The sequence below is a fragment of the Drosophila eugracilis genome, unplaced genomic scaffold (assembly GCF_018153835.1).
Source record: "Drosophila eugracilis isolate 14026-0451.02 unplaced genomic scaffold, ASM1815383v1 contig_401, whole genome shotgun sequence".
In the NCBI taxonomy this organism is placed as follows: domain Eukaryota; kingdom Metazoa; phylum Arthropoda; class Insecta; order Diptera; family Drosophilidae; genus Drosophila; species Drosophila eugracilis.
Window position 1 is genome coordinate 683767 of NW_024573263.1, and position 15146 is coordinate 698912.

The 15146-nt window shown below is 40.3% G+C and overlaps 4 protein-coding genes across 7 annotated transcripts in view; 2 read left to right on the plus strand and 2 right to left on the minus strand.

Annotated features, from left to right (window-relative positions):
* Window positions 1-4355, plus strand: part of LOC108116861 (protein roadkill) — a 67781-nt gene extending 63426 nt beyond the window's left edge. For 3 of the 4 annotated variants that reach the window (XM_017228927.2, XM_017228926.2, XM_017228923.2), the window contains 7 exons: window positions 1947-2097; window positions 2410-2531; window positions 2597-2758; window positions 2825-3120; window positions 3192-3370; window positions 3442-3584; window positions 3653-4355. In XM_017228927.2, coding sequence (XP_017084416.1) covers window positions 2020-2097; window positions 2410-2531; window positions 2597-2758; window positions 2825-3120; window positions 3192-3370; window positions 3442-3584; window positions 3653-3797 — 1125 coding nt within the window. In that variant the 5' untranslated portion in view covers window positions 1947-2019 and the 3' untranslated portion in view covers window positions 3798-4355. Of the gene's footprint in view, window positions 1-1476; window positions 1766-1946; window positions 2098-2409; window positions 2532-2596; window positions 2759-2824; window positions 3121-3191; window positions 3371-3441; window positions 3585-3652 lie in introns of those variants that run through there. The other variant, XM_017228925.2, reaches the window with a different exon arrangement.
* A 239-nt stretch (window positions 4356-4594) lies between these two features.
* On the minus strand, window positions 4595-8249 carry LOC108116942 (origin recognition complex subunit 2). Its single transcript, XM_017229090.2, is given in 4 exon segments — window positions 4595-6443; window positions 6508-7021; window positions 7023-7357; window positions 7420-8249. Coding segments are annotated over 4 exon segments (1863 nt in total). The 5' UTR covers window positions 7997-8249; the 3' UTR covers window positions 4595-6006.
* A 49-nt stretch (window positions 8250-8298) lies between these two features.
* Window positions 8299-11640, plus strand: LOC108116941. The gene is given in 7 exon segments (XM_017229089.2): window positions 8299-8782; window positions 8886-9426; window positions 9428-10330; window positions 10394-10616; window positions 10619-11108; window positions 11176-11372; window positions 11430-11640. Coding segments are annotated over 7 exon segments (2649 nt in total). The 5' UTR covers window positions 8299-8639; the 3' UTR covers window positions 11582-11640.
* A 303-nt stretch (window positions 11641-11943) lies between these two features.
* LOC108116943 (inositol polyphosphate 1-phosphatase) lies at window positions 11944-13503 on the minus strand. The gene is made up of 2 exons (XM_017229091.2): window positions 12901-13503; window positions 11944-12676 (listed from the first exon to the last, which is right to left on the minus strand). The coding sequence occupies exons 1-2, from the start codon at window positions 13388-13390 to the stop codon at window positions 12042-12044; spliced, it is 1125 nt and encodes a 374-aa protein (XP_017084580.2). The 5' UTR covers window positions 13391-13503; the 3' UTR covers window positions 11944-12041.
* Window positions 13504-15146: the final 1643 nt, after the last annotated feature.

A 15146-nucleotide genomic window follows, 5' to 3' on the forward strand; every position in this document is an offset into this window, starting at 1 on the left:
GTGGATTTTAAGAGGGAATAGCCCGTGTTTACAAACTTACTAAATGTTTTTGTTTAAGGTGAAACAAAGAAGAAAAATCTTACTAAAATTAGTCATAGTTTTTCCACCTTTAGCTTTTTTTTATTTGAAGTTCATGAAGTTCTGATTGCTTCTTTTCTTTGTTCCCAAGCTTAACCTTCTTTTGGCCAACGAAATTTCTGTGACTTTGTCATTCGCCTTGTGGCGCCAAACAAATGATTTTCAATGTCATAACTAAACAAAAATGTTTGGCTCTCTCGCGGGGGGCCCTTGCCAGCTGTAAGAGCAATAAAGATAGGTATACTTTTTGGTTAGCGATGGGGAGAGAGGAGGGAGAACTTGAAGCCGAAGCCCCAATGCCAAATCAATGTCATTAACATTAAGGCACACTCACTAAAAATTGAATAAAGCGGCATGGCTTGGCTTCACTGAGTGCTAAAAACGCGGTCTACGGTTTGTTCACCTTGACGAGCTGCGTCAACCTTTTTGATGGCTCACACACTCGTACGTATAGTTACACACTCTCTCGCACACACACGAGGCCCATTGAAGGTCCTTCAGCTGGATTTGATGATGGCCATCAAATCGCCAGCAGCCGCAGAAAACGGGCAGCACCTTGAAAATCTCAACCTTGTCGAGCTGAGCTGAGCTGTAAATCGCTGCTCGTGTGCCGCAGCCTTGCACAGATTTTTCCGACTTTTCCTACGCTTGAATGTGCACAGAAAGAATATACCCAACCCTTTAAACTTGGGGAAATTATATTAATCTAATTAGTTGATTTAACTTACTCGTTTCTCTTCTATCTTTCACTTTTAAGTACAACATTTAATTAATATTTAATAATTATAAAAAAAATACAGATTGTTTCTCTCAGTGTAATACAGCAGCTTCCTCTGTCATTTACCGTCTTCCATCTGCATCTGCGCGACTAAAAACACACACACATAAAAAGAAACTGTTATTGTTGCTTTTGTGTGTCAGCAGATCCTTCTTACTTCCCCCTCTCTCCCTCTCTCTCCCTGTCTCTCACTCTCTGCCCAACCATTTTGCACCTTTGTAAGGTGAGCGAGTAGCTCACGTTCACCTTCACCCTCAACGGCTGACCCATTGTTTGTCAATTTTCCACTCCTGGCTAACATTTTCCTGGTCCATTGTTTGCTGCCATCATCTGCAGAGCGTTTCTTTTAAATCCTCCTCCTCCTTCTGCCTGCCGAGATTTTCCTTTTCGACCATCAGTCAGTTTTCCTTTGCTGCTCCTGCGCAACGGTTGTGTTTTCCTTGTGATATTTCAAACGTTAACGTTTACTTTTTTTCTTCTTTGCCGTTCTTTTGACAATCTCTTAACGCGTTTCAAAAGCTTTAAAAGCTCAATCTTTATCTCGATTAGATCTCTCTTTCGCTGTTAATAGCTGATTTCTGTGCGGAATAACGGACTTCGAGAACCAATCTTCAGCCATTATGAACGCTGCACTTTTTGGCGCATTCCATTTCGTCTTGTCCATGTGTCTCGTCCATCGTTTAAAATAGCTAATATAACTCTGAAGAACTTGAAAACTGTATTTGAAAGTGTTTTTTTGTTAAATCAAATTGTGTGTGATTTTTGTGTGTTTTTTTTAACGGGCGGCAAGCTGGAGAACTCGCTGCTGTTGAAGCTTCTCAATCTTTTGGCCAGGCACTCGAATTCCGACAGTAAATTCGTCAAAGTTGAATTCGAGCGCAGCATCATGGATCTCATACAAGAGCCAAGGTGACCTTTAGATTCTAAACCCTTCTAAGATTATATCTAAGATTTAAATAGCTATGTTTTGATAGGTCTTAATAGGTCTCTCTCTATGATATTATTTTTTTACATCCTAAAATTTCTTCTTTCGAATTTCCCTTTAAACTTCTCAACTAATACTCAATATTTTCCCTTGACATCTTTGCAGATTGCCGGTGAACGAATGTCAGGCAAGCCAAACAGCTAGAGTCACCTCGAACCTGCACGCATCCAGTAGCACGATGGCGGTCAGCCGTGTACCCTCGCCGCCCTTGCCGGAAGTTAATACGCCCGTTGCCGAGAACTGGTGCTATACGCAGGTAAATCCTCATCCACCTCCTCCTTCCTTCTCCCCAAAAACGGATTAAATTTCCGTCTGAGTGGGTTTCTGGCATTCCTATGGATTTGCAAACATCTGAGCCAAAAAAAAAAAAAAAAAACCGATCGGATTTCACGAATTTCTGTAAACTGAATCCATATTGTTGTAAAGACGGTAAATGCATTTCCGCTGGGAATGCAGGTAAACAGGTGTGTGTTTTTCACTGGCTCAGATGTGGGAAATCTGATAAGTTTGTTACATCATTATTTACATGGGATATTATTAACTGTATTTAAATCTTTTCTATTCCCAGGTCAAAGTTGTTAAATTTAGTTATATGTGGACCATAAATAACTTTAGTTTTTGTCGGGAAGAAATGGGTGAAGTACTCAAATCGTCCACATTCTCAGCCGGTGCTAATGACAAACTGAAATGGTAAGTAAAAAAAAAACTAAACTACCTAAAATATAATTTCCTTATTAATTATTTAAATTATTTAGGTGTTTACGGGTTAACCCCAAGGGTCTCGACGAGGAGAGCAAGGATTACCTTTCATTATATTTACTGTTAGTTTCGTGTAATAAATCAGAAGTCAGAGCCAAGTTCAAATTTTCCATACTGAATGCCAAGCGTGAGGAAACCAAAGCCATGGAATCCCAAAGGTATATATAATCTTAAAAATTTTTTTATATTCTATAAAACTAATATCAAAAACATTTATGTTACAGAGCTTACCGTTTTGTTCAGGGCAAAGATTGGGGTTTCAAGAAGTTCATCCGCCGTGATTTCCTGCTGGACGAGGCCAATGGCCTGTTGCCGGAGGACAAGCTGACCATCTTCTGTGAGGTCAGTGTCGTGGCGGACAGCGTGAACATCTCCGGACAATCCAATATCGTACAGTTCAAAGTGCCGGAATGCAAGCTGTCCGAGGATCTCGGCAATCTCTTTGACAACGAGAAGTTCAGCGACGTCACGCTCTCAGTGGGCGGTCGAGAGTTCCAGGCGCACAAGGCCATATTGGCAGGTAAGATATAACTTATTTTAAACTCTTTTATTGAACATTTTATTAATTATTATAAATTATCAAATTTACAGCGCGCAGCGATGTCTTTGCGGCCATGTTTGAGCATGAGATGGAGGAGCGTAAGCTGAATCGTGTCGCCATAACCGATGTGGATCATGAGGTTCTTAAAGAAATGCTGCGATTCATATACACGGGCAAGGCGCCCAATTTAGAAAAAATGGCTGATGATCTCCTAGCGGCTGCTGATAAGGTTAGTTTGCCTCTGCAACCCAAATTCTAATTAGTTTATTAATAAAATGTATATTTCATATATACTTACAGTATGCACTCGAAAAGCTGAAAGTGATGTGCGAGGAGGCGCTGTGCGTCAATCTCTCTGTAGAAACAGCAGCCGAAACACTAATATTAGCTGATCTCCACAGTGCGGATCAATTGAAAGCACAAACGATAGATTTCATAAATACGTAAGTTATTAAATATAACAAAATAATCTTTAAGTTAACTAATTAATGGATTTTTAAATCATTTATAGTCATGCCACCGATGTGATGGAAACCTCTGGCTGGCAAAATATGATCACAACACATTCACATTTGATAGCGGAGGCATTTCGTGCGCTCGCAACACAACAAATCCCACCAATTGGACCACCAAGGAAACGCGTGAAAATGAGCTGAAACAACAATGCAACAACAACAAAAACAACAACCATACCAACAGCAGCAACAATAATTACAGCAACAGCAAATCGTACACCAGCAACAATCAACAACCAGAAACAACAAGAGCAACCACAACAACAACAACAACAACAACCCAAAACCAACAATCGATTCAACAACAAAAGTGAAAACCACAACAAATGCAGCAGGCATGTTAAATATTTGATCGATCGATTGACGGCCAACCTCAAGAATACATACGGCAACAATACTACAAACAATATAATAAATTATAACAAATTCAGAAAGTTAATAATGCAAATGCATAAGCAGAAGCAGCAGCAGCAGCAACAGCAACAGCAGTACCGTTTATTGTTTCGATTTCAAGTAATTTAATTCACTTTGATAAAAACACTTGATTTTAAATGTATTTTATTTGTTGATTTAATATTACCTATGATTAATATGTTTACGAGTAATAATTATGAATTAATTTTAATTTTAAGTCCAAACACAACTTGAAACGTCAAAAAAAAAAAAACAGCAGCAATTAAAGAAAACAAAACAAAAAAACATTAATAATACAAACAAAAAAAAAGAGCATAAAACACAAAAATGAAAAAATTAAAATAAATTAAATTTAAAGTAAAAAGTAAAAGTAAAAATCGAAGGCATAAATACAAAGTAAAAAATAAAGAAAATTCACTGAGAAAGCGTAACTATTATTATTATTATAATTATAACGATTATGATTACCGATTACTGCGTATAATTACAAAGCGTACACTTTGATTGTGATGTATATTCGATGAGTATGACTAATGAGTAACGAGTAACGAGTAACGAGTAAATGAGTAATGATACGGATATGATAATGAAGTTGATTTATATATTGTGTATATGTAAACTCGGAACAATTTTCAAAGCATTCAAGGTTTTAATTGCACGCCCACACACACCCACCCACTCCACTGTCGTCCCCCCACCATATATTTCTCTATATATTTCAATATTTATCGCTGAATTTCACTTCTTTACTTTTAGTTTTTCGTTGCTTCTATTCTTCTATTCTTTCTTTAAGTATTCGAAATCCGAAAAACTTGTTTCTCTTTGTTTAAGCGCAAAATGTAATTAATTTGTTGTACAAAAAACTATAAAAACAAACGAAACATTGTCGAAATAAAAGCAAACAGTAGCAATTTGTGTATAGTAAGCAGATAAAAACTGAAAAAAAAAAAAAAAAAAAAACATTAATGCATCCGATTCATTTTGTAAAAGGGGAGATTCTCTTGGGCTTGGGTTTCTCTTCTGATTGTTTCAGAACATTTCAACAATTTTCCACACAAAACAAACAAAGGTTAAAGAAGTACGAGTAAAATAAAACGTGATAAACAATTTATCTAACTATTAAAAACAAGAGGGAAAACCAGCAACGCAGAAAGAGTTGACATTTTTATATGCTACAAAAATGCAGATCGTATGTGTACAATTCAGGTATTCAGGAAAGGATAGAATTTTTGCAATAAAGTTAAATAATAATATTGATAGGAGATGATGAGCAAACGCTAGCAAACTATGAACGATTTCCATTGTATGTGTACTTCCGATTGACTTCGCATGTGATTTGCTATCAAGAAAAGTGTGTAAATAAACTCTAGACTTAGTCGCAGCAATTACATATTTTTGTTTCGAGTGCACAATTAACTAGTTACAAGTCCAATGCTTTAATCTGTGTACGTGCGTGTCTGTATAGTAAATAGGTAACCGATATTAGCCTTTGGAAATGGATGGGAGCACGGGATGACCGCCTAGGGAGTTCTATTAATTTGGCCAATGCTTTAGCTATATTTTTATTTTACGCCTCAACTAAAATCGTAAACTAATCTATAAATTACGGTCATCCCTGAAGTTAGGAGAAGCACTTAAGGAGTGTTAAGTTTTGTGTAGCACAGCTCGCGCAATATAGGAGCGAAATCAGTTTAAGGAAAGACAAAACTAGCCATCTAAAATGTGTATCTAGTAAAACCGACAACAACTTTTATGCATGCCAATCTAAATGTGTAGAAATTGACAAACCAAGAACGAAAGAAACTCTGCACTTATGGGCAATTCAAGTGACAGACAGACAGAGCAACACGACATTTTTAAAAGCGAAATTGTAATTGTATTTAACAATATTAGATAATAAATTAATATGTTCTAAAATTACATGGATGGCTTCTTCTTATTTCTTCTCCTGCTCCTCAAGGAACTGTTGCAGCAGTCCGCCATCTATGGGAATGGTTAACTGTTCGGAACCGTCAACGTTTCGCTTCGATTTGACCAATTTGTGATCGAGAAACTCGGTAAGCTGTGCGCGCAGGGCTAGATCTGAACTGACCAAGAAGGCTTCGCGACAACTCGAATACAGGTCTTTGAACGGCATCCCTTGGTATGTGGCGTTGCCCTTGTTCTTAAGTTGGTATTTAACAATCACCATGTAGATACCACGCGAGTTGGTTGTCAGCGAGGAGAATACGCTGCGCATCGAGGAGAGGGCTAGTTCGCCAGAATTCTGCACCAGCAGGGAATTCTCGAAGGCAGTCTCATTCGTGTACGGCAGCATGGTTGTGCAGTCCCACCACGAGAAGTTAAAGCTGCTCAGTTTTCCTTGATCCCAAACTGCCAAAAAGGATGGATTAATAGAACATTTCAGAATAATTTATAAACTTATAGGACAACTTACGTAATGGCGTATTTATGTGATCGATAGAGGCCAGTAGGTGGATGTTTGGCACTCGCGCCAGTCGCGATAGAATCGCCTGTGCCTTTATATTCCGCAACATAGCTCCATCCAAATTGTGAACAATTAAAAACAAATGTGTTTCAGGTATCAAAGAAAACTCCTCTTCGATCATGTCCACCGCTTCGTGTGGATTGGCCGGACTAATGCCCGCATCCAATATCTCACTTGTGATGCTGTCCAACATATCCTTTAGTGTTAAACTTGGAAAGAAACCATTCACCACCAGCACAGTTTGTTTTTCCAAAACCTCGCGGTGGAATGACTGCAGCAACTGTCGCTTGGAGCCCAATCCGTACAGGAGTATGTTAAAACCCTCGTTCAGAATGCACATCCACTTGGGAAAATATGAGCGATACTCCTCCATAATGGCATTTATGGATCCCTCGTGCTCCGTGGATAGCTTGATTTCAGATAGCAAACTAAAGACTCGATCGGCAGCCAGTCGGGGATTTTTTCAGACGATCCAATGTGTGATCCGATGTGAGGATTTTGCTGCTGGCATGCGAATGGAAGTAGCCATCGCTTTCGGGCACAAACTCATTTGACTTTTTGGCCCTCGCCGATTGCCGGAGTCGAGCTGCCGATGGCGTTTTCGGTAATACAGGCACCACAATTGTGCGCCTTGCAGGGCAGGGCGTCTTGGGCTCATCATCGGCTGCATCATTGTCTGACGAATCGCCGCCATCGCTACTACTGTTACTGCTGGAGGATGATTCCCCATCACTGGGCTGGAAATCGCTTTCATCTCCGGAGAAATCAGCATCTGAGTCGACCACCATTTTGGCGATATCTGGAAAGATAAGAAATTTTTTTAAGAAATTAATCAACGGAAATCTAACTAACGCAACTCACGATTCTTCACACGGCTGCGCACATGAGCTGGTGTCTTAGGCTGATCCGTGGACTTCTTTCGCTTGGTGTCCGGCGTTTTGACTCCCAATCGCGGAGTTTTAGGTGTCTTTGGCGTGCGGGGAGTGGCCTTTAAGGCAGCCATGGCCATGCCATCGCGTTTTTTTGGAGTATTAAAGCCAAACATGCTGGTGCCAGCCACATTGTACTCGGACTGCAGAAGATGGATATCCTTGGACGTTGGTCGGTCTGCATTCTCAGACTCGTCTATGATTTCTTCTTCATGCTCCTGATCCTCCGTCTCACTGGCCATTTCATCTGACATTTCCACATAGTTCAGCACTATGCGCTCCTCCTGGTCTTTTCCGTTGGTTTCGTCTTTGTAGGCTTGGTATTTTTTGGTGGGACTCGGACGACGGGTAGAACGGCGCCTGGTAACCGGGGATTGCGATTCCCCGGTATCCTCAAGAATAGCCGTGTCCAGATCCTCCGAACCTTCCTCTGAATTTGTAATGTTCTCGATTGACTTGAGGTTTTGCTTAAGCGGTGTCTTGTAACCGCTTTTGTTACTGGCACTCATCCTGCTTGCCAATGCGTTGAGACTTCTTAGTTTCAAAATATTCAATTGGTAAACAAATATTTCGCGAAATTTACTCAATGCCCAGAAGAGGCGGGAATTATCGAAAGAAACGACGTAAGGCAATAGTGTGGCCGTGTGTGTGTAGTGTTCAAAAAGTAGCTAAAAAAATTTAAAAATACGTTTCTTTCTCTTAAATTTGAATGTAAAATGAGTTATTAAGCTCTCTCCTCCGTGTTAAGATATAAATTCCCTGAATTAAGTTAAATATCTGCAAAAGTAGCAGGCTATCAAACTATCGATATTCGATAAGTTGTTATGGTAGCTGACAAAAGCTGGCCTTTGTCTGCCTTCTCTTATCGTTTTCGTTGCAATAAAGCGCGTGTGTAATTTAAAATTTAAATATTTAAAAAAATTCTACGGAGGTCGGTTCAAAATAGGTATCCCAGTTAAATAAACGTGTTATTTAAATTCGAAAACATTTAAAGTGGTCGCAAATCAAATATTTACGCATTGTGAAAGAATTACGCAGTTCACCATCAGAAGTTCCGTTAACCCGCCATTTTCATTGGCCTCTTAATCGTTTCATTCATTCGTTAACTTTTGTGATTGTTCCTAGAAACTTTTCATTGAAAATTCCGGGAAAATGGCGAGTTCAGAGAAAAGTATGTGCATTGTATGCGGAGTACCAGCAGGATTAATGTGTCAGCGGTGTGCAGAACCGTATTGCAAGGAAGAATGCCAACGGTTGGATTGGCAGAGGCACAAATACTATTGTATTGTTATGCCGTGAGTAAAAACATACATAAGTAAAAGTTTAATAAGCTTCGTGAGCTCTGTGCGCTTTGTTACCTATTAAATGTACATAAATATGTACGTATTGTATTTACAGACCCTTGGTGTCCTACAAACCCCTTCAAAAGTCGCCAAATTCAAATGTTCCTCTGGCTGCCATTTCACCAAAAAGCTCAGTTTCGATCGAAAAACCAATTCCAGCTCCTCAGGATACAGTGGAGTCGACTTCTGTCATCGTAAAGGATCAAGAACTCTCAAAAAATTGGCGCGATCACATGTTGCCAAACGGTAAGGAATTCTTTGAGTGCCGCGTGACCTTCATGGAGAACGATGGACCAATCTGGGTTGTTAACGTGGACGATATAGAGAGTATGGAGTGCATGACGGATACCATGCAGCGCTGCATGCAAAATCAGGAGCTGATTCCCATGAAATACGTGAAAAAAAATACTTTGGTGATCCTAAACGTAGAAAACAAGGTTCACCGCGGGCACGTTTTGACCGTCAGGAAGAAAAAAAAAGAGGCCGACGTCCAATTGATTGACTTCGGGCCGATAGTGAGCACACTCTTCCATGATATCTACTTAATTGTTCCGAAAATGGCGGAGTACAATGCTTTCGCTTTCCGGGTGAAACTCCCCTACGAACACTGGGGTTCAGGTCAATAAGAACCTGACACTTCGTCTGCTGGGAACCAAAACCCACAACGGTGTTTACCACGTCCATATTAAGCCCACGACTACCATACCACTAAATCTACCTGTAGAGATTCTGCAACTGAATCCGGAGGTTAAAGTGATCCGAATCTTTGTGAAAAATAAAACGTTAAACGAGCCGCATTGTGCTCTTCTCAAGATTAATGCAATAAGGGAAATGAACGATGACTTAAAAGCTTGTTTCACTGGAAAACCAGGACAACAGTTCACCGAGCCTTTTTCAGAAGAGAAGGGTTCGTTCTTTGTGGCCGCCCGCACTGAGGACGGCTTCCGGCGAGCTATTCTACTGGATCATATCGAGGGGTCCACTCCCATGTTCTTGGTTTACGAGATAGACGAAGGTCGGGTGTCTGTAACCACCAAACTCAGTCGCATTCCCAGCGAGCTACTTGGTCTGCCCATCCGTGTGTTTGCCGCTGAAATCAAAGACACTGTTCCAAAGGAACTTGAGACTGAAGGAGCACAACTGTCGGTAAAGTTCAAGACTCCCAACCCGCTTGCAAACGAAAAGTTGCGCACCGCCCATGCCGCCTTGTTGGCCAACGGTGAGCAGATTTGTATGGCCCAATTGAGCACATTCTTGGGTCTGATTTCTGATTTGGGCCACAAGTTTTGGCGGGAAACCATCAATGACTATACCACAGTATATATAACTCATGTAGTTACCTACAAGGAATTGTATATAAGCTCTCCGAAGGCTAAAAAATATGAAGAAATCTTTAAGCGTCTAGAATCAAAGTGCGCTCCTTTCCAGGAGTCCAGCGAGGTATCCATTGGCAGTATCGTACTGGTTATCTCAAAAGATATTAAACCTTTTCGCGGCGAAGTTAGTAACTAAACACATTTAAACACTCATTTGCAATTTAAATTACCTTTTCCTTTCTTACAGATAATGAGTATTGAAGAAGAAGACTATTATGTGCTGAACATTGATACGGGTGTCACCAAAAAGGTGGAATTAACGGCAATGCGCAAGTCTTGTCGCTTTCTTGAAAACCTGCCCGTCTACCTGGTGCGTGTCAAGTTGAATACAGTCTGTAACATTCCGGATGCAGCTGTGCCAGTCAACAATGATGCCATTGATCTGCTGATCAAGCTCTCCACCACGGAAAAAAGCTAACCCTAAAAATTGTAGATGAGAGTACATCGACTGTGGACCTGCTATCCAATTCCAGTGACCAGCGATCCTTGGTGGCTCAAATGATGCCGTTATTGTTTACGTCATTAGAAAAAAACAATAAAGCTGCTCAGCCAGAAGCACAGAAAGAGTCAGTTAAGAATTGCGTTGCGCTGCCACTGTCTCCTCCTAAAACTCCTCCTTCTGTGGAGAACAGCAGTAAAACGATTGAAAATGCATCAGCAAATATGGCCAATAAAGAGTCCTTCGAACGATTTCTTTTCAATGCTGTACCTAAGAATCCTGTTGCATTGGGAGACAAGGTCACCATTATCATTTTAAACGTTAACGATTTGCCAGAAAAGGGATTCATCACTGCTTGTTCCTTTGAGAATGAAAAGGTGGCCAAGGAATTTCAGGATTTGCTTATTTTGGTAGCCCAGCATGGAGCGTGCGACGACAAAAGTGTGCCGGGATATATACCGGGGTAAGCATCTTTTAAACTTATAAATTAAATATAATAATCTGATTTTGTTTTGATTCCTCGATTGCAGTATTGGTGAAATGTGCTTGGCCGTCTTCAGCGAAGACAAAAGCTGGTATCGCGGGGTGTGTCAGGAGGTCAGGGACAATAAGGCAAAGATTATTTACTGTGATTTTGGTAACTCAGAATATGTGGCCTTGGAAAATCTTAAGCCGATTCCCGTTGATCTTCTTGGTTGTGTCTATGCCACCAAGTGCTATATAGATGGTATTTATGATTGCATTAAGTTCACTCTCAGCATTTTTATTTTCCCCCAAATTTCAGGATTCGACAAATCAAAGAATTTAGCCGCGTTAAAGCGTCTCCTTCTGGACGAGGGCAAAATCTTGTGCGAAGTTAAGATTGGCCCCGAGCCCGATACGCGTCTTATTACGATTTCCAATCTGCAGAGTATACTGAAAACACCATCTGTTTAGTTTAAAAGGAGTTTCCAATTTTCAAGATAATGACCAAATAGATCGTATTCCTTTTTATATGTTTCTAGCGTTAAGTTTACACCAAAGTGTATTTACAAACTCGATTTCGATAATCATTTTTTTTGTAAACGTTTTCATCAGGACAAGACTTAGCTGGTCTAAAGATCATTTAATTTTTCTTTTTACATTTTTTCTAACAATTCACAACATTTAATTTTTTTATAATTTGTAGACTTAAGCACTTTTGAGTGAGTCGTGAGTTGAAATTATCTGATCTATTACAAACATTTTTAAAAAGCGGACCATCTTTAATTTGGTTAGAATGTAAATAAAAGTAAAAAAAAAATTATAAATAAGTTAAATAGTAAATAATATAATTATTATTCGACTCACTCCTGAAGCCACATATATCGAATCAATTACAACAACAATAATGAGATTACAACAATAACAACAGCATTCATTGCTCCGCCAGTTTCGCTAGCAACTCGTCCACAACATTGACATTGCGTACAGAGATAATGCCACCTGCATTTCGCTTCCAATCAGTGTCAGATTCATTATCCTCTATTAGGTACTTTAAGGCTACTGCCTTCTGCTCCGCCACACTGGCTGTATAGTCTAAGACATCTCCACCGAGTGCCCGTAGAATGGCTTGAGGAGCACATGTGTCCCACTTGAAGGTTGATCCTTTACTAAGCAGATATACATCCACCTCGTGTGTGATCACCTTTAAGGCCTTATGACCAGCACCAGCAGAAAAGGCAAACTCGTAGCCTAGATCGAGAAAGCGCTGTAGGATATCGGATTGCTCCGAGCTGGAGAAGATTCCTAACCGTCGGTTTTCATCCCGTGCCTCGAAATCGCAATTATGAGCCTGTAACGTTGACAGAGAAACACCCCAGAACATCGAGGAGCTGTACACGTTCTCCTCCAACTTCTCTCCAAATGGCTGGGCGACTACCCCGATTACCGGCACTCCAGTGTCCCGTTCGTAGACACCAATCAGTACGGTGACACAATCCAGTCCAGTGGATGTAATTCCGGGAAAATCAGTAAACATGGTATCGCCGGAAATGTACTCGGCGGTGGCATCTAAAATTTAAAATATGGAAATTTCAGATTCGGGTGAGTCAGAAACAAATATTTACAATTAATTTGGAATTCAATTTGGCTGTTGTTATTTGTTTATGTAGCAAAACGGAAATAGACAAATAAGCTGTTCAAAAAGTATAGTTCTGAGATCATATGATTTTTTTTTAGATCTATCTAGTAAATTTAAATGGTTTTATTCGTTGGCATTTAAAGTAGGAACGCACCAATGGGATCAATCCAGATGCCCAGATTGCCATAGTCCAGTTCCTCCGGCAGTTGAGGGATCTCGCCCAGCTTTTCGCTGTTAAAGCTGACATCCTTGTGGACTTCTTTAGCCAAAGCACTGGCAGCACCTTCATGGCCGCTGAGAACAGCTTGGAGACAAAAGGCAGTCTCCTCCTCACTTAAACCCACTGCTATTGTGACACTTTCGCCCAGTTGATTGGTGAAATTCGGGGATTCCTCGCCTAGAATAGCATCCTGCATGGCGGGAAATAGAGATCCCACCTCGTGCTTGATTGTCTCTTGGATAAGGACATCGGCCAGGGTCTTGAAGTCATGTTCAAACCGCTCGTTGGCCTCTGATCCCTTCTTTTCCTGCACTAACAATCCAAGGAGTTCCTCGTTGGAGCGACATGTCCTGGCAATGTTTGCCGCCTTCTCTGCGCAATTAATTAGTACTTGCAGCAGATTTGCCTGTTCCTCCGCACTCATCCTGATACTGTTATATTCCTTGGTCTATTTGAGTTCCATTTCCACACTTTTATGGCTTTTCCTTCTCCAGCTGTGAAATTTTATGGGCTTCCCTGTTTTAGTAAGGCAGCTGATTTTCCCGCCCTCAATACCAAAACGCTCGATTAATGTGACTGGAAAATGCCAATGACTGGGCACACGCCTTGAAATACTAAATACTGAAAAAGGGGAAATACTAAAAGAAGCGCGCAATTCGAATTTTAAAGTTATTGGTTATGTTTTTATTTTAACTACGCTCCCCCAAATATAGTAGTATTTAAAATGTTTAGCTTTAGCCACTGAAATAAGGAATGTAATTACCTACTTTACTACATTATTACTTATTTTCGTTACATCACTTTAATTTTTTGAATCCCTGCTAAGAGACCCCAAAATGTAATATTGTTAATTCAGGTCTTCACCCTAATTATGGCCGAAGGATATCCAGTTCTCTAGCTTTAAGTGTAGCTTTCACATCTTCATTGAAGCAATTTTAATTGGCAATTAAAAATTACGCACTCACCGCCCCTTTTGAGGAGCACTGAGCAGAGGCATGAATCATGGCCAGAAAGTAGAAGGAGCCCATGTTTTTTGAGGGCTTTGTTCCAGCTGCGACTGCTGCATAATTTGCACCCGATCTTATCAACGAGCACTGCTAATGATTCGCATTAATGATGCTGGCCTACATGGCCCACTCCCGCTCCCGCTCCCGATCCCGATCCCCACCAGGCCCTTCATTTTGGCTTACGCACTTTGGCATCTTTTGAAATGAGACCATCAATCAGTTTGTGGTAGTCGCCGTTGCATCCCATTCACTCCTTTTTCCCTGCGCTGCTGCATTTGCATATAAATTGCTGCTAATGTCGCGCTATCAAAGTGACTGCATCAATGTGGCATTCCTGCCATGCCTGGGCCATTCCCTGTTCCTTAACTCGGGCTTCCTGCACTCAGAAAAAGATTTTATAAGGTTCTTGTTTTTGGGTTTGATATTGAATATAATAAAGATAAAAATTAGTTAATGTATCAAATGGTACTTATTTCTGTAATTATTTAAGATATAACTAATGCTACGATCCCAGGTAATTTTGCACTTCCTTAAATCTCTGTTTCAAAGTTGAGATTATATATGCTTTCAGTTTAAAGATATCTTTATGAATTTACAAGGAATTTCAAATATGTTACTTCGTTATTCCTTGCAGTGTATGAATCCTCCCTTCCTTCTAGTTGGCCTTCGGGCAGGAGCTCCTCTTCATTCCGTCGAAACGCTTGGCTTATGCTAATTTTTTCCCAGGCCTCGCAGGCCATTGATGTTTGGATAACGTTGACTTGATGACTTTGCATAATTTACGTTGCAGCGGCAGCCACAGCCAGCATAAACACATTTTGGGCTGCTTTGGGTTAATTTTTCACTCAACCACGTTTACCATTTTAATGTGTTAATATTCATGGAGAAACAGCACCAGTCGGCCAACAATAACAATCTTCGTTGGCTGTGACTGGTGACGTTTCAATTTGGCCGTTGCGTGATCTTTGGCCAAAACATTTTTCAAACTGCCCCCGAAACTTGTGGGCATTTATCAACAGCTTCATTGGAGGCATTTGTCATCCCCTTTTTTTTAAGGAGTTTGTTACAAACATATTGCCAACTTTGGAGGTGAAGTTTGGGGTTAATGTATTCCAAAATTCTTGTAAAATTAATTTTTTTCATTTTTTAAATTTTAGGAAGAATTTAAAACGG

What these genes read in the sequence shown, in the direction of transcription:
- LOC108116943 (XM_017229091.2), bottom strand. Translation starts at nt 13,390, where the DNA reads ATGAGTGCGGAGGAACAGGCAAATCTGCTGCAAGTACTAATTAATTGC. An exon ending in CATCTGGATTGATCCCATTG is followed by an intron (nt 12,677 to 12,900) that starts GTGCGTTCCTAC and finishes TTTAAATTTTAG; the next exon opens with ATGCCACCGCCGAGTACATT.